Here is a 20984-nt window from a genome sequence, read left to right as displayed (position 1 = left end):
AGATTTTCAGTTTTCTCTAATTAACTTTATGATCATAGCAACTTTGTGCTTGGTGAGGGAGTTGTTGGCACGCTCATGCCTGTATCATTATACCATGCATGTTACTTGATCTTCTCTTTGTCTTTAATCATTTATATTGAGAATCAGTTTTTTTGGACTAGACTCAAGAGTTTCATCTCCAGGATCTTATTAGGAAATGCTCTTCATTTCCACAGCTGCAGGCACAAACAGATACTCTTCAAGGGAGTGGTAATGGCAAAAATGTGTAAGATAAGTATCAGGGGAGAAAGAGTGAAATATTTATCAACTTAGGCTCTCACTTTGCATGTGTGATGTTGCTGAAAGGCATTAGTGTCCTTCCGGTAGACCAGCCGCTGAATTGACCGAGTCTTGCCCCATATTTCAATTAATGTCTTCCAGAAATATATGCGTCCACAACGCCAGCTCAGGAAAGGTGGATAATAAGATTTACAGTGTAGGAAGGCACTCTTAAACTTTCATAAGTGCTGACATGCACGTTGCATTATCTATGTCTCTTATAAAAGCTGTTTTTGTTACTTCAATATCCATCAGAGAGCCTCTTCTGGTGCTCTATTGTAACAGGGTTTTCTAGCCGACATGTAAATGCTAATTAGAGAAGAATGGACTTTAGCCAGTTTGCAATTCACTGGGGCATGTCTGTGGATCTGTCCAAAATCTCCTCTTCTGTTGGACGCAACACTTTGCAAAGGCACTCATTTTGTGGTGGAATGAATCAAGATAATAGGGAACCTCAGATCCAGGCTGTCAAGTCTGGGGCCATACTTATGGCTTTAGAGCCATTAGACATTGGTCTGGTGTCAGTCCTGCCTGACAGACTGCCACCCTGGGGTCACAAGAGGAGGACAGTCTATGCTCCCAAAAAAAGCACCTACACGGAGACAAGTATGAGAGCAAAGTCTCCACAAATGACTTATCGCCTCCAGCTTTGCATCCCCTGCCTTTCTAAATTTGTTGAAGCTGCTTGGCTATTTTAATCTTCGTAAGCATTAAAGTAAACGAGGGCAGACGTCAGTGTGGATCGTCTCTCTAACAGTGCAGAGCTGATAGCTGCTGGTGTGGGTCATTTGGATGTGAAGCCATGCCCTTCATCATGCCTGAGTGCTAAGCCATCATGCCCCCCCTTCCCCATGTTTATTACTGTTGTTTTCCTGAGGTACCTGCAGAGAGACAGTTGTCAACATTTTCACTGTTATCGTCTGTAAAACATATTACATCCTTTTTGATTGTGCTCCCATCCACATTGTTCAGTTGGCTCGGATTCAATTCCAGTGCAGAAGGTTTCTTTTGTTGTTGTCAAATGCCCTGAAATAACATAGACAGGTGTGTAGAGTATTCTGTCAGCAGCCTACAGTGTTTTACGGTTCAGGTCAGTTTGAAAGTTTGGGTCAAATCTGGTAATTTTGTTAATATAACAATGGATTTAATATTTAGTTCAATGTCGATGCAAACACCTTTCTCGTAATGGCAAAGCCCATATATCTATCAGCATGCAGTGTGCCTCTGCGTACCTGCAGTGTTTGGGTTTTCTGGCCCATAACTTTGGTCTTTTTGGATTATGCTAGTTTTTTTGGCTAAAGCCAGTACGTGTTTACGGACTTCCTGCTCAGGAGTTGTAGGAGGCCAAAAGTAGAGCTCAAAGAGAGTGAAAATTGAGCCTAAATTTGCCAGGAGGACAGGAACTGAACTTCAAATTAAAGCTACTGTTACTTAGTATACTAATAAGCATATCAACCTGAAAGGTGATTGTTTAGAGCTGCCGCCGAGTGACCAAGGAAATAAGTTTTTGCAGGTTTTCAAAATAAAATATATATATTTCCTCTACATCATCCTAGGGCAAATTCAAAATGGTTATTTTACTAAATAAACATTTGACATGTTAACATATGCTGTTTTCTAATTCAAAGGCAACACTAAAGTTTAGTATAAGTAATGTGAGCCTGCAGAGCATTCCTGTTAATGACCAGAGGTTATCCCACATCCAAGCACTTTTTAATCCATCAGTAACCTTATTTCAGCACAGATCCCAAAACAGCCTAACTGAAATGCAAAATAATGGTGACACAATTAGGCTTTTGTCTCATAGCAGCTTTGTTGTTCTCAACTAAAAAATGTAGGAAGAATGCACGACATCTGATGCTCGTAAGATGCAAAGTCTTATTGACAGACACAGCCAGTAAATAACTAGCTGCATTGATTGGTTACCATTGTATCTCATCCATCTCTGACAAGAGCTTATAGAGAAGAGATCGATTTGCTTTTCAACTTGTGTCAATCACACTCTTTAACTAGTAAACCATTCATGAGAAGGTCAAAACAACAGATCTATATCTCTGCCAAGTAATGCTCCTCTTTGTCTGTTTTTTCCAAATTATTTTAGTACAGTTTGACCCTGACTTCAGTTCCATCAGCCAGCTTGAGTTCTGCAGACCCTAACTCCAGTCCAGCAAGACAATGCCAGGCAGCATCCAGGGTTTAATGCACTGCGATGGCTCTGGGTGCATGGCCCCGGTATGGCTGAGTGAACATCACGTTAAAGCACAGTGAGGGTAATGTCTGCCTCTCCAATGCACAGGCCGCAGATCGGCCGTCTCGCATGAGAACACAAATGACGATACAATCGTGAGTAAACAATGCAAAAGACAGGCGGGGATATAAGCTATTATTGTTTGGCCGTTCAGAATCATCCTTGAACCCCGCAACTGCTACTACTGAGCACTGAGAACTAATTTCTTCTTCAAGGGTAGTGAAGAGATAGAGAGTGGTGCGGCAGTGAAATGTCAGCTGGTGGTGGGTGTTAGCTGGCAGGATAACTCGTGCAGCAGAGCTCTTCGTTTGATCCCTGTGGCTCAGCTCCATCTGGCTATACGCTGACCATGTTAGTGGACAACTGCCGCTGCCTGATGGCAACACAACACTGTATGATAGTGGAGGATGCCTTATATTGTAATGAATCAGCTCTGTCTTATTAAACACATGGTATGCCAGATAGATGGAGAGTCTTCTGCCAGGAGTGTATTAGCTGTTTAGCTCAACATACTGTACACAACGGCAGATTAGGATTGTCAATTAAAAGCCGAATCAGCCTGTCTGGTTGAGTCACAGTTTTATAAACATATGATTAATGCAGAATATGCGGAAAACAAAATAACACATTTCTAGGTTTTGTTTCAGTGACAGTTAATGTACATGTACCACAGCATCAATCAGTATTGTTTCTGTAGTCACCTGCTGTAATGCAACTTTGGGAAAATGGTAATTCTAAAACACGGTTTAACTGTTGGACAATTATCCATCCAACATTAACATAACTAACCTTAGTGACCGTTATACCACGTTCATACAAAAGCAATTCCAGTTAGGCTTTTTGTATCTTTGTTCAAGGTGTCCTGTTGTTATAGGATTTTAAGGACACTTGCAAACCATTTTTCTTGCGCTGATATAAGGTTAGACTTTTTATTCCTTAATCAAAGTCCTGCCTAACTCATTTCATGTAGATTTCATCTACAAACTCAAATAGAGCTAAGTTCCCAGCATGACCTCTGTGTGTATCTGAGAGAAAACCATATGTTTTTTTACCCTTATTCCAGAACAAAAGTTTTACATTTGCTAAAGTTGTTAAGCAATCTTCTGAGCTGGGGGTGTTCAACCTTCTGCATCCCCGGTGTTACAAACGCTGACGTGCCACGCTGATAACCTTAATGAGTAGCGCCGAGAGCTCCCAGCCATCCCATAATGAAATTTGCTCAAGGCGGAACAGACCGGAGAGTCTTGGCAGAACATTGAGGCATATGGCGGAAACAGCCGTGATTTCCATGGCAGGTGGCTGGATGCTGCAGATAGGTAAAAGGCTCAGTCACCCAGGGCTATTGCCCCGATGAGTGCTAGAGAAGGACTCTCTAGAAAGTATTCTTTCATTTTCTCTCTCCATCAGTATGTGACACCAAATGTGTATGTGACATTATAATACAACAGATCAGGTGGAATTAAATGTTGTCTTTAATATGAAAATATTATATACATATAAATAAATATAGCATTGGCAGACTTGCAAAGATATGTAGACCACAGTGACGTTGTTTGATGATGTGTGGGGGAGTAGCACAATACAAAAAAAAGAGACCAAGAAGTCTGTGCTGTCCCCTGTCTCTCTTTGTCTCGCATGTATTTCTTGAAGAAGCATAAAGAAGCACGTGCTGGGACCCTTGTTAGGACTGTTTCATCAGTCTCCAGAGCACACTTCAGAGGAACAGAAAAAGCAGTCGTGCTCTTTTAATTAATTCGTAAATTTCAAGGCTTTTATTGTGTCATGCTGTAGAAATGGAATCTTTTCCTCGTGAGATGAATCAAATAGAGGCATGGGATCACACACACACACACACACACACACACACACACACACACACACACACACACACACACACACACACACACACACACACACACACACACACACACACACACACACACACATATATTTTGCACACATTTTACATGTCAGATTTTGTATACTTATTTGTTACAGCTGAATAAATAAAATGGAATTAGGCTAAGTATGAATCATCCCTTTGTTTTTAAACTGCTGAAACAAGAAAATCCCATTAAGTGCAAAGTCTCTTTCAGGATAACACTGTGTGAGCACAAAGCATACGTGTAAACAAGCATGGACTGGAAACAGAGTATCCCTGTGACTAACAGCAAATAACATTTTTGGGTTCATTGGATTCTTGCCGCTACCTCCCCACAATGAATGTAGGACACGCACTGTCTGTAATAGTTAGATGTTTCACTTGATCTAGAACACAAGTAAAATAAGTTATGAAGAAGATGCCCAGTTTCTCACAACAACAAATAGTAATTTAAATAAAATAATACTTTTCTTGTAGAGTTAAATGGCAAATTCAAAGTAATTTTTTGTGGATGGATTTACCATTATGTTTTTCATCAGACATTTTCTTCAGAAGCAATATGAAAACTGTTAAATCGATTCACTGAACCCCTCACAGTATTATAGCAGTTATTTTCAGCTAAGGAATTCTACCCCCGCTTTCATTGAGATTGTATCCATTTATAAAATATATTAGATTAAATACTTTGAAACCAAGCATTTTACTTCACAACAAATGGCTACTTGGTTCCTTAAGTTCCTGCAATATTGTACAGTAAGTGTAATGTAGTGTTAAAGAGCATTACATTGCTATGTGTTTATTATGCTGTTGTGCCCCGAAATAAGTATAAAATAAGGAATGAGTCCAATTGTTTTTTTATCTTCTTGCTATTTTAACAACTATGTTTCCATACACTACCATACCGTTATGAGGATGAAGGCAAATTCTGCGGGACAATAAGAGCAATTAGACAACAAACATTGACTAGAATGGAAATAAAGGCTTGTTTTCTGTGTGAAATAATATTCCAGATGACAATGAATTCATTCTTAGTTCCTCTGGTGAGGTGTTATAAAACACAGACCTATAACCAACTCAGATAGCACACATGGATCTACATTTAGAGAAAACCGTTAAATTGCTTCACCTCATGGTGATCTGAGTATTGAGACGCTATAAGGTAATACATGCAGTTCAGGACCAGACCCAGACAATGTCTTAAAAAATCAATATGGTATGTATAAGGATGTTAAAAGTAGAGATAGAAGAAACAGAGAAACAAACACAGATTAAACTACACATTTTCATACACTTTAGCCCAAGGGATAGAACAAATTGAACTTCGAAATACATGTCTGCGCTGGATGAGTCACTCTGATGGATGTGAACCCCCTACTGATCAATTCATAGGAGCGACAGGATTGACAGAGACCTGAGAAAAGAGCTATAACACAGTCAATACTTCTCAGGGTATTGCTGCACTGTGATGACTGCTCCTGCCTATCACACGCATTTATTCCTGTGGCACGGCTGTTGCAGCTCCCAGCAGAATGCAAAACAGAACGGCTCGCAGACGCAAGCTACAAAGCAGATCTATTTGTCACCGCTTTGAAAGCTTAGGGGGCAAAATGCAGGATCATCTTTTTTCTATCCCTCTTTTTTTGCCATTTTCACTCCTGATAGAGACTGATCTTTATCAAGCTCACCGTAGCCTTGACTCCTGTCACCATAACAGGCTACACTCCCCCTCATCATTCAGGCCTGTTGACAGCGGAGTGGCAGCTGGTCACCCCATTATGAAATGACCTTGGTCTTGTGTCAGCAGGGCCATACTGCTGCCGAAACAGTAACACCCCAAAGTGAGTAATTTTCCCTCCTTAGGTCAGCATCTTTGCCGGTAGACAATCTCTCCCTGTAGATAAAAGGTGGGGAGGGGGTTCTGCCACTATCAATTGCTAAGGTGATGGAAGTGGCCACGAAATGTGAACAAGCCTTAGTGAGGAAAACAGCTTCAATGTACCGAGATCGATGGAGTGATCTGACTAAACGAACTGCAAAACTGAGGAATCGATTAACAGTTGCTTCTAAGCATTTCCTTGCAGGGTTGTTTAGATAGTTTTACATTTGTTTATCCTCTTACCTGACTGGATTTTATTAAAACTATTTGTTCTGAAGCTTTTCAGGCAGAGCCATGATTTTCACCCTTTAAGTGAGAATACTGCGCTGTGGTCTTTATTTTTAGCACAACTTCAGATAGGTGTTTTTAGCTTTTGCAGTGGTGTGATGACAGCACTTGAATGTTCCTCTTGTGCTTTTACCTGGTTTTCCATCTCCATTGCCATAGAGTATTTGGCTCAGTACAAACACTTGTGCCTTTGGTTCTCCACAGCTAAGGATACCTCAGTGTGATCTTACTTAAAGCTGGGAGGCACAAAGAGGAATGTTTTCTATTTCCTTGCTCAAATACTCCTCAGTACAGTGCTGGCACTGCAACACGCAACCTGGGAGGGAACAGGCACTGGGCGTGTTGGTGTTAAATGCACACAGTAGGTCCTGGGGAATTTCCTTGGTAGGCCTATATGTTTTTGTTTGAAATCCCAAAGCAAGCAAAGCCCATGACGAATCAGCAGGATACAGTATGTTGGAACGGTTGTTCCCCGGTCTCACATGAACACAAATATCTGCACATCTACTGTTTTTGTTACCTAGTTTTGGTGCTGTTACAATTTTGCTCATACTTGTAACACAAGAGGAGGTTTGCACAAAAGTAACCACAAATTAATTTCATTGGCCACGTGAAAACTTCAAAAACTGAAATGTGGAAAGCTGTGTGTGTGGGGTGCTTACAAAAAGGGGCAAAGTATGGTCTGCAGCCCTCTTATATGCAGGGGAGCCAGGTTATACAGGTTTGCCTCATCTCCTGTGATGACTATGGCTTAACTAAAGGCACTCAAACAAAAACCCATAAATGCGCTGACACACACCAAACATTGGACAAACCCAGTGTTGTCACAGTGTGAATGCATTATGTATCCAAAGCAAAGCAAACAGAACATGTTATAAATATAACTGTGGAACTGCCATCCTTTATCCAACAAGAACAAAAACCCACTGGTGACCTTGCCCAGCAGCTCAGTGAGGTGATGCTGGGATTCTGTCAAGCTTCACTGTCCTGCAGCGATTTGTTCATTGGAGCACATTTTTAAACATACAATGATGCAGCTCAGCGTGCTGTGCTGTGTTCTTTCACCACAGGGGAGTTAACACACATGGGCTATTGGCGAACTTCTGTTGAGTGACCACTAAAAATCACACAACAAAACACATTTTATTAAAGGGAGAAAAAGCGATATGCAGCACCAAACTGCACAGCTTTCTGTTCCCTTTTAGAAAGTAAGAGCGGAGGTGATGTCCTGAGAAGATTTGGTTTAGATTCAGAATACATTTATCTCAAGTTCACCTCACTGCACCTGAAAGAACTGGTCCTGACAGACAGGCCACTTTGCCAGTGTTAGAATATGAAATGCATGAAGGAACAATCTGATCTCATTGTGTTGACTTTGGAACTGAAATAACTGAAGTATATTTCTGTGCCACAAGAAATGATGCTGAGAAGTTACTACCAAAGAGACACCCGCATAACAAGTGGTGTGTCCTTACACAATGGGTCATGAAAATTGACAAAGAAATTTCGTTACAAGACAAAACAGCTATCCAGACTTTCATGAATGGACATAAAATAAAGACAATTCTGAAGTGTTAAACTTAATGTATATGTGTTCACTATATGTATATACTAATGATCGAAAGGTATCTTTGTCGATACAAGTTCTGGTTGTTCAAGAGAGGTAAATAATAAGTTGTGATGATGTTATAAATGCATTGGTTATGTTCAAACTTGAGGTTCTGTATTAAAACCTCTCTATTATTGGTCTCATCCTTATAGAAATGAACGTTACGGCATTGACCTAAAGATGATGTTGGCTTTTCAAATGATATGGTTTAATTATTTTGGCAGCTCGTTTAATACACTGAGTGTCAGTGTTTCTGCCAGAGCTGATTAAGCAGTTTTGAGGACCGAGTGCCTCTGACATATAATGCAGCCACTCTGTAAATCTTTGGTGGAAAATGTCACGTTACTTGCTTTCGCAACTCAGCATTTGATAGAGGTAAACATTTGGCAACAAGGTTTACTGTGTGAATCACTCTGCTTATTAAGAGGTCAGTCTCTTTATTTAAGTTTCTCAGGATTACTTCATATTGTTTTTCCTTTTATTTTACATAAAATAATAAACGTATGCTCTGTTCAAAGTGTTAACTATTCACAAAACTGGACATAAACTTATTTTTATGTTCATAATAGAATGTAGGATATTCTCAGCGTGTCAACACACTATCTCAACCAAAACAATTCTACCCAGGACACACTGAAGCTAGCCTGTTCCTTAACTCGATGTATGTAATGGCTGGGCAATGAGGAATGGGAGCTGAGTATAAGGATAAGAATTGTCTTTGCTGATGTGTCTTGGTGTCTGCTCACTATCAAGGATTCATGCCGTGTCAGACAGAGAGTGGATTGCAGAGCCGAAAGCCGGGAAGACAAAAGCAGCTCTGCACAGAAATCATCTGAGACACACTGGCAATGTAATTAGCACATGAATTATTTCTATGCAATGACATGCCTCAGCGCCTCTTGACTTTGCTCTTGGTTGAGGAATGTCCCCATGTATATGTCCCAAATTAGACATCTGCCAAATGCCAGCCCTTTACAGTCAGACACTGCTTCCACCGCTCCAGTAATCAAAAGTGGACAGTAACCTCTGATGCACTTTCGCAGCGTGCACTCTAGGTCTGTGCTGGCAACCTTGACAAGGGTAGATCCCGATTGAGCAGCTTGTTAAGATGCTTATAGCAAAGATTTATTACCCTAAGCACATTTTATATGTGGCTCATTCAAACAGGAAGCTGCTGTCAAACGTTACTACCCAGCTTTTCATGCAGTTAATTGGTTTTGATATAAATACAAACTCTAATATTATTATCAGGTATGATAAATGACTGCTGATGGATTCATAACATTTCCTATAGGAGGAGAAATGTGTATAGTTGCCTGCTCTTTAAATATATGATTAGTTAAGTGAAGTGGTAACTATACATTAATATCAAAATGCTTCTCTTTTGATGAGGATATTGATCCCCTCATCTCCCAAAGGCTTACATTATTATCCCCTGGATTTACTCTGCAGAAATGGATTGGGCTTTGCAGATTAGTATTCAGCACATTACACTCCCACTTCAGCATAATGCTGTTGTGATTCTGAAATGGGCTGAGAGCAAATGAGAGCCTTGGAGCTGGAAGTGTGCGGTTTAGTATGTGCGTCCAAACAGTGTTTGAACAGGAGTACATGGGTTTTCAAAAGCATATTCGTCTTTCTGTGAAGGTTCGTCTTCTTAGTTTTTTTTCTCGTATTCTGTAGTCCTGTTAGATTAATTTTCCCTTTTGGGTATTTTTAATTCTTTGAATTTTGGAGAGGCTAGCTACTTCCCCCCCCCCCCCCCCCCCCCTTATTGTGCATGAATAAAAAGAGACCGCTGTACATCGTCTAGAGAGTGACTGCATCTCCTGTAGGGCCATTAAGTCCTCAAGATGCTGCTCTGGGAGGAGTTATTTGTTAAACCCACTCCATTGAAATGTTCTGGTTGTTTAGGGAGTTCAACAAGAGATCTATTTTAATGGCCCAGCTGTCAAATATAAATGTCTTCCAGTTTTTATCTCAGACATACAGTATATTTGATCTTGAGAATCTTCCGTTGTTATAAACAAGAAGCCTTCACTCCCCGGGCGCTGCACAATAGCTGCCCACTGCTCCTAGTACTAGGATGGGTTAAATGCAGAGGACCAATTTCACTGTGTGTGCTCTGCTGTAGGCATGTATGTGACTAATAAAGAGGGTTTCATCCTCCGATTCTATCTACTTTTCGTTCAAACCCTCTTGTGATGCTCACAGAACACTTTCAAGAAAGTATTTAAATCCTACACACGCACACGCACACGCACACGCACACGCACACGCACACGCACACCACACACACAAGCATACCATTTATCCTTTATTTATGTGATTGAAATTGTGATTCAGCTTTTTACATGTGTTTGATATAAATCATAAGCATCACAGGAAGATAGAATAAGATACTATGGCAGAATTTCAGTTAGAATACATGTTTCATAGGCATGCACGTAATGTGGCCAGTCACTCTGCACATAATACCTTGTTTTGTTAAATGTCTCAACAGCTTTTTGTGATGTGGCCACTGCAGCGTCATGAGATCATTTGGTGTGTGTTTCTGTTAAGCATGGATGTTCAGTTCATCAATTCAATGTTCTATTGTATGTTTGTTTTCATGCATGCATTGTTGTGTGCACAGGTGTGTGCATCATCAATGTAGCTATGCCATTTACAGCTGTGGGTGAGGTGGGAGCTCCCAGAGGAGCGTTGCCTATGCACCTGATTGAACCATTGCCAATAGAGCGAGCAGACACAGACTGTGTGTGATCTGGCTGACACGCTCTAAAAATGACTGTTCGAGTCCTTATTAGTGCTACATTTCATTAGATTTTATTGGCTGGTTTCCACCACTTTGAAAAGCCATCAACGCTCAAACCATGATTTATATTTTAGAGACATAAAGCAGGCATCAGCATGATGTCATATTTCCTTCTTTAATGCTAAATCAATCCAATTATCATACTATATTTGAAAAAGATGTTGATAAAGATCACAGCAGTATTACAAGGCTATAAATAACAGAATGTAGCTGTGACCTTCATTCTGGCTCAGCGCCAGCCAGTACTTGCTGTAAACACAGCTCTTTTTCCGTAAACACTGTAGCAAACACATATTTATTTTAGATTTGTTAAGCTCCACTCCCTGGCAAAATTGCCTCATCAATTCATTATTTTGTATAAATATTATTTGATAAATTCCTAGAAATTAAAAAAAGAGACCAAGAGCAGTGAGATGCATAATCTGAGAAACATTATTTCCATGTTTGTTATAATAGCTATAATGATCACTTAAAGGGCAAGTTTGTATTAGTATTTAGAGGGGGGTCTACTAAAAGGAAAACAATGATATGCAGCATAACTTTGTTTTCATAAGGGTATACTCATCTGAAAGTAAGAATAGTTCTTGCTTAAAATCAGCCCTTCAAAACTAGGAGCGGGTCCTCTTTCTGCCATGTTGCACTGCCATGTTTTTACAATAGCTCAGACATATCTCTGGATCTCGACAGGGCCTTTCACGCTTTTACGTTACTGAAAGGCCACCCTATTTATCTGACACTTGTGTAACTGCCAAATCACTAGCAGCCGCCTGCATTTCTCCACTGCATTATAGATGTATGGTAAGAACTATGCTTCACAATAATCACAATAAATCATCATGCAATTTTATAAAGCATGTCAAATCAATGAAACATCCTTGTCATTAATTCAAACATACACTGTTTTAATTGTTGTAAATACACAGCTCCCATATTCCGAGTTGACAGTGTCCATATTATCATTCTCACAAATGATGGGTTTCAGAATGAAATGCCTTGTGAATTAGTTGGATTTGGGAAGTTCTTTGGGATGCAAATTGCAAAAATGAATAGGCCTACCTGCTATTCGGTAAACAGGCGATATCACTTGGACTTTTCCGTACCCCTCCCCTTCCCTTCACTGCATTACTGGTAGGTTCCACATCCCCGGTGAAATTCCCCAGGAAGCTGAAATTCTAGAGTTTTTTCATGAAGGCCAAGTTACAAAACGGATCTGCCGTTGCTTTCGACTAGTGTTTGCTTCGATTTAACTGTAAGTACCTGAAGTCATATACGAGTATATATCTCCATCACTTTAAACGTCCACGCTTGCTTAATGTCATGTCGGCTACCGCTAGTCATGCTAATTAGGATCACTGCGTGTCCACCTGTGCGGTGCCTTCAATGGGCCTTTTCCCTATCATTTATTTACGGTTGTTGTATTGTTGCGTTCACTCATTATAGTGATAATTAGTCGGCAGTTAATATGCACATTTTTCAATATGCTCAAGTCATGCTTTCAAAAATCGGGATTTATGCTCAGGGGCGGATTGTGTTTCAGAGCGATTAAGAGCGACGCACTACCAACGGGAAAATGAGGGAGTTTTTTTTCTAACACAGCAGCAGTCGTAATCAGTGTTCTAGACGTTAGATCTGTCAAAAACGTCATTGTCCAATCAGAAGTCGTGCTTCACATGGTCCCGCCCTTTTATGTGCGATTTCAGTCAGGTTGAAAATCGCCCCAGCATTCTCTCATACACTCTCATGTGAAATGCATTTTTTTCGAATACCAGCTTTCAATGCAATCGATACGATTTCCGGCAGTGCTTTCGCTTACGCGCTTTCGTCATACGTAACTGAGAAAAAAAGCGGGCAGCTTCATCGATCAAGTCAAATACTACTCTCACTGTGTGTTGCCATCTAGTGGACACAAGAGGGATCTCTGTCTGAGTTAATCATCTAACAACACATTGAAATGGTCTTGCTTAATGTACCTATTGAATGGGTCACCTTAATCATTATCAGAAAAAAATGGCCCCCCCATGAGATGTTTTTCAGGAGCCCCCACTGCTTATGCTGCCTACTTTCATGAATGAGTGGGTGCTTTGCTGTTAGCTAGCCCTAAATTAGGGTGGTTTAACGGAACTATAAGTAGCTTGCACGATGTACTTTTTCTTTGGGGCCATTTTGACATGTAGGAAAAGCAAAGGTGAAATGATAACATATCGTTTGCTCAGTTTTATTAGGTTTGCAGTAAGCTTTTCCAGTGAGCCAGCATGGCTTTGCATCATTAGTGTTATTAAATACACCTGTGCTTTTCTTTCTATGACCAGTAAAATATCCTGTGAGAAAGGTGTATTGTTGTCGTTTTTCCTTGACTTTCTGTACTATTTGTTATTCTACCAGTTACTTAAGTGATTATTTTTCTGAAACCTGGTTGTATAAGACTCACTACCAGGCTTCGTCTTTTAGCGGCTTTAAATGAGCTTTTACACACAGGTTAAATTGAGCCCTGAGAAGGTTTGCTGGACATTTTCTGACATCCTATGACTAGAAATGTAATTGTTAAATTAAGAAAAGAAAGTGTAAGCAAGATATGAATGAATAATTAACATAATCAGTATAAACATAGAATAATAATTAATATATGCTGGTTGTCAGAGTTAGGTTTAAAAAAAAGGGTACACAAAACTGATACACTGGCTTAACCATAACACCCTTATCTGTAATTTAAAGGAACTATTTGCATGTTCGACACACACACACACACACACACACACACACACACACACACACACACACACACACACACACTGACTGTAGGTTTGCTCAATGATCCACATGTTCTAATAAGTGTTTAATTGATGCCTGGATTTATATTTAATGACCAGCTGAGAAGTAAAGCCAATTATGAGTACATTTATTATGGACGAAGTTTTTCTGCAAACTGACATCAGGAGAGGGGACTCTTTCTTAGCACAGCAAGAGACCCCTCATACTGTGAATCTAAATGACACTGTACGTTAAGCTAGCACAGTATGGTGTCTGACAGAACTTAGTATGTGTAAGCTCAGTCACATCCACACATGCTGACTCCTTCAGTTATACGCCCTTTTTTTCGCCTGTTCTTACAGCTCTGTCGACACAATATGCACACATAAAAATAGACTTTGTATTAAATACAAATCTCACAAATTGGGAGTGCCTAACTTGCGGGCAGGGAGCAGTTGGAGACATTTTATTAAGTCTTTTAAATGGTGTGATAATCATGTAAAATAATATGTTCTCAAAGAATGTAGCTCTTCAGAAACTCTCTTCCCTGTCACCACGTAAGAGGCTTAAGCCGGCTTCATGACGCTAACTTCCTATCATTTTAATAGACTGCCAGACACTTACTTCTGTATCATTTTAATAGGCTGCCAGTCAAACACAGAAACACAGTGAATGGGTGAAATACAGTGTCAGTCACAAACCATTGCCTTACGCTATTAAACAACCTTGGTCTGCACATTGCACGGCTTAAGCTTCAATTTGGTTTTCTCACATCTTGTCCTCAGAAAAAACACAGGTACTTCTTTGGAAGGGCGTCTTACTTTTTCCAGAATTGTGAACTTTGTATAAACCTTTGAAAAGTGAGCGTGGCACAACAAGTTTGTCTTACAGAGAGCTGGGTATGTCTTGTGCTGCGAGGAGGGTGGGTGATAGTGAGATATCTGACAGGGAAATGCTGATGAAAAGTGTAGGACTGTCATGAACAAGACAAGACTATTGGAGATGGGCAACGTAATTATGGTGTCTGTTTAAGCAGTGCCTATTTTACCCGCTGCTCCAGCTCCTTAAAATAGCCATCGGTAAGGCTTGTTTCTAGTATCATACTGTGCAAACAGTTTGAGTGGCTGAAAAACACAACACACTGTTTCTTGATACATAATGTTTTGTTTCTGTCATTTTCTATTATTCGATCTGTAGTTTGTCCTTGCAATATTTAACAGTTAATGTATTCCTTACCTCATCAGTTCCTAATGTCTCAGATTTTAATAATGCCAATTACATTCAAAACTGCTCCTGACGTTAATTTCATAGGTCATTTTCACATATCCTGCCGATTTTTGTGCTGTGGTTTTGTGTTGACAGGCGGCGTACTCCCCTGGGTGCAAGCTAATTTAAAAAGAAGCCATAGAGTTGCAGCTGCCAGATTAGTGTCAGAGCAAAGTGAATGATGGGAAGCTGGTCGCTCGGTCACATGCTGGCACTGTTGTACATATGCTCCTGCTTATGGCCTCCTGTTGCTTCATAACAAATGAGTGATTTGTAGCTACATCCTTAGTTAACTGACAGTTAAATGTTCCTTTGCTGCCTCTGATATTAATGCAGTGACGTATACGTAGCTGTTTGTAGTAGCTTGATGCAACAACATAGGCCAAATACCACCTTGACTCTTTGTGACACTAATTTAATTTGAGTGGCGAATAATTGTATTACTTCCATTAATATGTGCAGTTAGTTCTGCACCACAAACACAAATGTAATGTGACCATAGAGAATGAGGTTCCTGAATGGCACTCACAATTACATGCTATTGATTAACAATTATTTATATGGCAGAGGACAACATCCTAACTTTCAAAGAGGTTATGGGAGAATCAGTGTGAAAGCACAGTTGCATTATTATGGACATTATTTTTCTGTGGTTCAAATGTTCTGATAGTAGGATCTTACAACTTGTGAAAGTCTTGGTGGAAAATGTGATACTCTTTTTTTAGTTAGAAAACAGGGTTGAATGACTCAGAACAGACTGCGGCACATTTTTACCTAGCATGTGTCTATTTATGGCCCTTCGTCAGGAGCTACACTTTCACTCTGTTCATGTCTTTTCCTGTCCTCTGTACTCTGAAGAAGACTAAAGGATGTGGCTCTTATTCATGTTCACATTCAGTGTCATGACTCAAGGGCATTAAGGTGCCGGCAGCTTGCTGTAGTTTGATTGACTGTAGACCATAGGACAGCTCAGAGACACAAGTAGGATATGCCCAAATACCCAGGAGAACACAATGACAAAACAGCATTCTTCTTCAAGCTCGGAAGCTTTTTATCTCCAGGAAAATAATACATCTGAGTGACACATGGTTAATGTTAATACTGCAGACTGCCGTTTCTGCTGTGACCCTGTGTCTGAAAGAGAAGCACAGGTGTGCACACTACTAGCAGTTTCATTGCTATGGTCTTCCTTTCAAGGCTCAGGAATTACACACCGACTGCACAGCCTTCACTGCACTCATTGCACAGAGTAGTCTAATGGGGGAATTCAGGTGGATGTCATTATCCCTTTCAAGCATGTATAAAGGGGATAATTGTCAAAATTGTCAAATTTTACTTTCAGAATGTGCTTACTCCCCAAGGGGGTAGGGTATATTAGATGTAATGCTTACTTTACACAATCCTGCTTTAAATCTGGCATGGCATGTGTGTGTTGAGCTACATGCCGGTGTGTGGCTCAGCTGTCTACACTTGTTGTGCATTCCTCTGTTTCTTGGTGAGGGTGTTGCCAGTCACTGTCATATCTAATATGAGAAGTAGAGCGTGTCACAGTATATTTGACATTAAACTTGAAGCATAAGTGTCGGCACAATTTATATTGTTTAGGGATGCACCGATGCCACATTTCTTGGCCGATGCCGATGTTAAGAATAACATTTCGGCCGATGTTTTAATGTAATTCTTTTTCCACTGTTGTTATTCCACTCTCTGCAAGGAAAAAAAAAAAAAAGTCTCTCAAAATGGTTTCAGTTTCAAAGGCTGAGCAAGTTCGTTATTATAACATCATAGTATGCTGTTTAGAAATATGCAGCTTCCCGGATCACCTGCAGCTCTGCCCGCTGTGAGGGGACCGGTGAGCGGAGCAAAACACACGTTTAGAACTAGACTTATCACACTTAGCTATTTTATCTACCTCTGAATCTACCTAAACTAGTTATAAATATATTTAATCTTTACTGTCGGATCACTCATTACTGGATCAGCGAGCTGCATGAGACGGGACGGGCTGTCAGGAGAGGGAGACAGTTAATAAGTGTTAATAAATTCCACCTGGCTTTGCAGCTTTCAGCCTCTTTGAACCCTTGCTACAGTTTTTCATTATTTACAAGTGCTGGGGGAGAGACTTAACTTTGCACCCCTTTTACATTACACATGGTCATTTGAACCATTTTTCTCTCAGCTTATCAAGAAATGGGCATCATTAGCAGAGCAGACTGCTAGCAGGTAGCAACGTGAGACGGCACAAACCTGTCAATCTTAGTATCGACATCCCAAATAATGCCAATATTTTGGTATTGGCTATAAATACTCTCGTGGCTTCCTTCCCTAGTTTTCTATCAAGCTACTAGACGCCTTAAACAGACATTTCGTGTTTTCTTTCCTTTTATATTTGTTTTACTCACATTTCCATTGACTTGCTTGGCCTCAGAAGGTGTGATGATATTGTGACATGCGTTTGTCCTAAATAAAAGAACAAACTTTTTAAATATTCAACAAAGAAAACCGGCCTTTACAATAGTCAAAACAAATCAAACAAGGTGGAGAACAGAGGTGAAAAGTCTAATAAATAATAAACAACTTAGGTGGTTTTCCTTTCTTTCTTTCTATTTGAATGATTGTATAACTTCCAAACTGAAACGGTTAAAAAACTGTGCCTCGACCGCTTCTTTTCAACTTGTTGCCCATTTCTGTCACTTGTCAGAGAATGGCGCTGTGGGAATTGTGGTCTTTTATGCAATGCTGACTACAGTCGTCACTATAAGGTGATGTTTTTTCTAAAAGCTAAATACGGGCTCTAACAGATACAGAAACCTTCTATTAGTCCAGGCTTCAAGCATGTTTATTTCTGCTGTCGAGTTTGGCATTAAAATGGTTCCCAAGTGGCTATGTGATGAACTGCAGTGGTTGGCTCTTCATCTTAAGCTTTCTGCTCAGCATGGTTGTGTCCTGGGACACATGGACAGTAGGGACACACTACTTTTCCTACTAAAGACACATGCAGCGCACTTTTTCGCGCCTGCAGTTTCCACAAAAGCAAGCAATACATTTTGCATAAAAGTGAGGGTTGCTATCCAAATATGGAAAGACAGCTTAAAGGAGCCATCTGTGTGCTTGTGAGCTTACTACCATTAATGGCCAGATGGAAGTTTAAGTGCTACCGTAGCTTGGCCTGGTATTTGACTTTGCTCAGAGCTTTATGGTGAAATGCCTCCTAGAGCTAAGGCTTGACATGTCGTACTTTGCCAAAGTCAATATTTTTCAAATAATGTCTTTAATAAGTTATTAGAACAATCCTGTCACTTTAACTCCCCTCAGGAATAGTGTTTGACATTTGGATTTAACACATCTTTCTTCTTTAATATATTGCAGATAAGTGCAGACTGATGGTCAAATAGTTCTGCTTCATTTATACCTGCATTGTTGACATCAGAGTGCCCCATACTGCCAGTGCTTGAATGGAAATAGGATTATTTTAGGAGATATATGCCCTGTACTGAAACTGCCTCTGGGTTGAACATTAAGTGTTGTAAATTCCTAACAACACCCCTGCTGTACACACACAATTCATTCTCCATCGGTTAGGGGAATTAGCTGAAGTGTAGGCATGGGGATGTTTATAGAAAGAGAGATGAGAATGACCCAAAACTATTGACTCTATTTGTGATGTGGCCACTGAGCTTGTAGAGCAGGGATGGGTGAATTTAGTGAAGAGGGTAGAGGTCTCTCATTTTCACTGATAGGTGGCTCAGACATTGAGGGAATGACCAAAGGTGGTAAGATCCAGCCAGCTTCAATTACGGCCTCTTGCAGTTTTCCCAGAGGTGCACTATAGTGCCTTTAAGGGGGAATCAATGAAGTGACAAATTGTTGTGGACAGCAACCCCTTTTAGTTGTTGTGTTGTTGTATCCATGCCTGAATGCTACCCTAAGGATGGGTGTGTGTGCATTGTCAATGTGTGGCTGCGTTTGTTAGGCAAGCACATATAAATACGCAGCACTCCTCATTTATGATAATTGAATGCATTGGTCCATTTGTGTTTTGGTGTTTTTTTTCTGCTAGTGGCTTTAATGGCTTGTTATCTGTCTAAACCTGTTTTTAAACGCTTTCTAATGGCTGTTCACATGCATCACCCTTTGATGCTCAGTGCCTCTCTTGTTTTATCTCTCAATAACAGTGTTAGCTTTTTCTCAAGGTGATTTAAGCTTTGTCAAGCGCCTGTCATATCTGAGCAGGGCTATTGAGTGCTGACATGCTCGTATTTATTGAGGAATTCATGAAGCTAAACTAATTGAGTGTTTTTTTTTTAATGGTGGGGGAAGTCCATATGAAGCTGTCACAGTAATGGTTTCCGATTGAGCAGTCTGAAAGATATATGGACTGGACAATGAATAAATACTAAACAAGTTAGTTTATTCTGATAGTTAACTATTATTTTCCTTTATACTACAGATATGGACTTTTAGAATAGGTAATACATGATTCAGCCACCTTTTTACATCAGATTTTATTACGCATAGTCAACCCCAAGGAGTGAATCCCCATATTATTTATGATTTACAAAGCTAGCGTAGGCTCTCTAACGTATAAGTAATAAACCAAACAGACTGCTGAATGTGAATGACAAACAATATTTCAGTTTGTTCCTTTTTAGCCTGGTGACTGTTTTTGCTCTAAAGTGTTGAATTGTTTCATGACTTAGGAGTTATGTTTGCTTTCATTGTTTAAATGTCAGTACTGCTGGAAATGTGTGTTTGCAACGTCTCTGTGCAGCTGGCAGATTAGTGTGTGTAGACCTGGTATCAATAATGCATATCACATAATTTAATACATACAGCACATTCGATATAATGTGCTTTTTTGTCGTATTGTTTCATGCATGTATATATTGTGTATGCATGAGGTGTTGGGACAGACAAGCCAACATCATTTTTACTATTTTAAATCATCTCATGAGGTTCGTTCGAACAAGCAACAGCACGTTCTGTTGTCATTTGGTGCAAAAGAAGGCATACGGTTTGTGAATACTGTACGCATTTTATGCCATGTAAATCAGCGTGTAGTTCCACGTTGTATAGTTGTTGTTGTACTGTTGTACTTATAATAAGTAAGCCATATTCCACTGCTTTTATCCAAACACCTTTCACCTTCTCTAGCTATGGTAGGTTCTAGCATTGATAGCAGTCTTTCAATATTCCTTCTATCATATTTGAGCTTGCCGTATTCTCTGGCAAATTCAACATGTTTATTTATAACCCAACATTTTTGAGAGGTTTTTTCTCATTGTTTACGACAGCTTCCCCACAGGCACACAACAATCCAGGATATTAATGCTACACATTTGTCTTTCTTTGTCTCCGCAGCAAAAGAAGAGCATGTCGCCACCTTCAAAGGATCGGAGTTCTTCTGCTACGACTTGTCCTTGAACCCAATTCAAAGCAGCAGTGATGAAATCACTTTGTCATTCAAAACCCTACAGAGGAATGGACTGATGCTGCACACGGGCAAATCAGCTGATTACGTCAACCTGGCACTGAAAAATGGGGCTGTCTCACTCGTCATTAATTTGGGGTCTGGAGCCTTTGAAGCTCTTGTGGAGCCAGTCAATGGGAAATTTAATGACAATGATTGGCATGATGTCAAAGTAACAAGGAATCTACGTCAGGTAACAGTACAGAGGGTGACGCAGAGACTCAGTAAATGAATCAAAATAAATGCACTTAAATCATTACCATCATACAATATGTTATTGCTCTAGACATTGTAATTGGATTGCTTAATTGAATCATGGTGGTGTATGGTTGGGACAAAACAGAACCACAAGTGAGCAGGAACATCGGGATGTAAATCAAGAAAGACCTCTATTGAGTTAGGAGTTGAGGGAGAAAATAAGTAATTGCTTTTAAACATCAACCGTATAGCACTCATTCCCGTTC

The 20984-nt window shown here is 40.0% G+C and overlaps 1 protein-coding gene across 10 annotated transcripts in view; it reads left to right on the top strand.

Annotated features, from left to right (window-relative positions):
• LOC134858721 (neurexin-1a-like) overlaps positions 1 to 20984 on the top strand; it is a 221679-nt gene that overhangs the window by 54383 nt on the left and 146312 nt on the right. For all 10 annotated transcript variants that reach the window (XM_063874765.1, XM_063874764.1, XM_063874769.1 and 7 more), the window contains one exon: positions 20412 to 20713. In XM_063874765.1, the coding sequence (XP_063730835.1) occupies positions 20412 to 20713 (302 nt within the window). The remainder of the gene's footprint in view (positions 1 to 20411; positions 20714 to 20984) is intronic.

This window comes from Eleginops maclovinus, chromosome 22 (genome assembly GCF_036324505.1).
Source record: "Eleginops maclovinus isolate JMC-PN-2008 ecotype Puerto Natales chromosome 22, JC_Emac_rtc_rv5, whole genome shotgun sequence".
NCBI classification, from domain to species: domain Eukaryota; kingdom Metazoa; phylum Chordata; class Actinopteri; order Perciformes; family Eleginopidae; genus Eleginops; species Eleginops maclovinus.
This window is presented reverse-complemented; position numbering and strand designations above follow the sequence as displayed.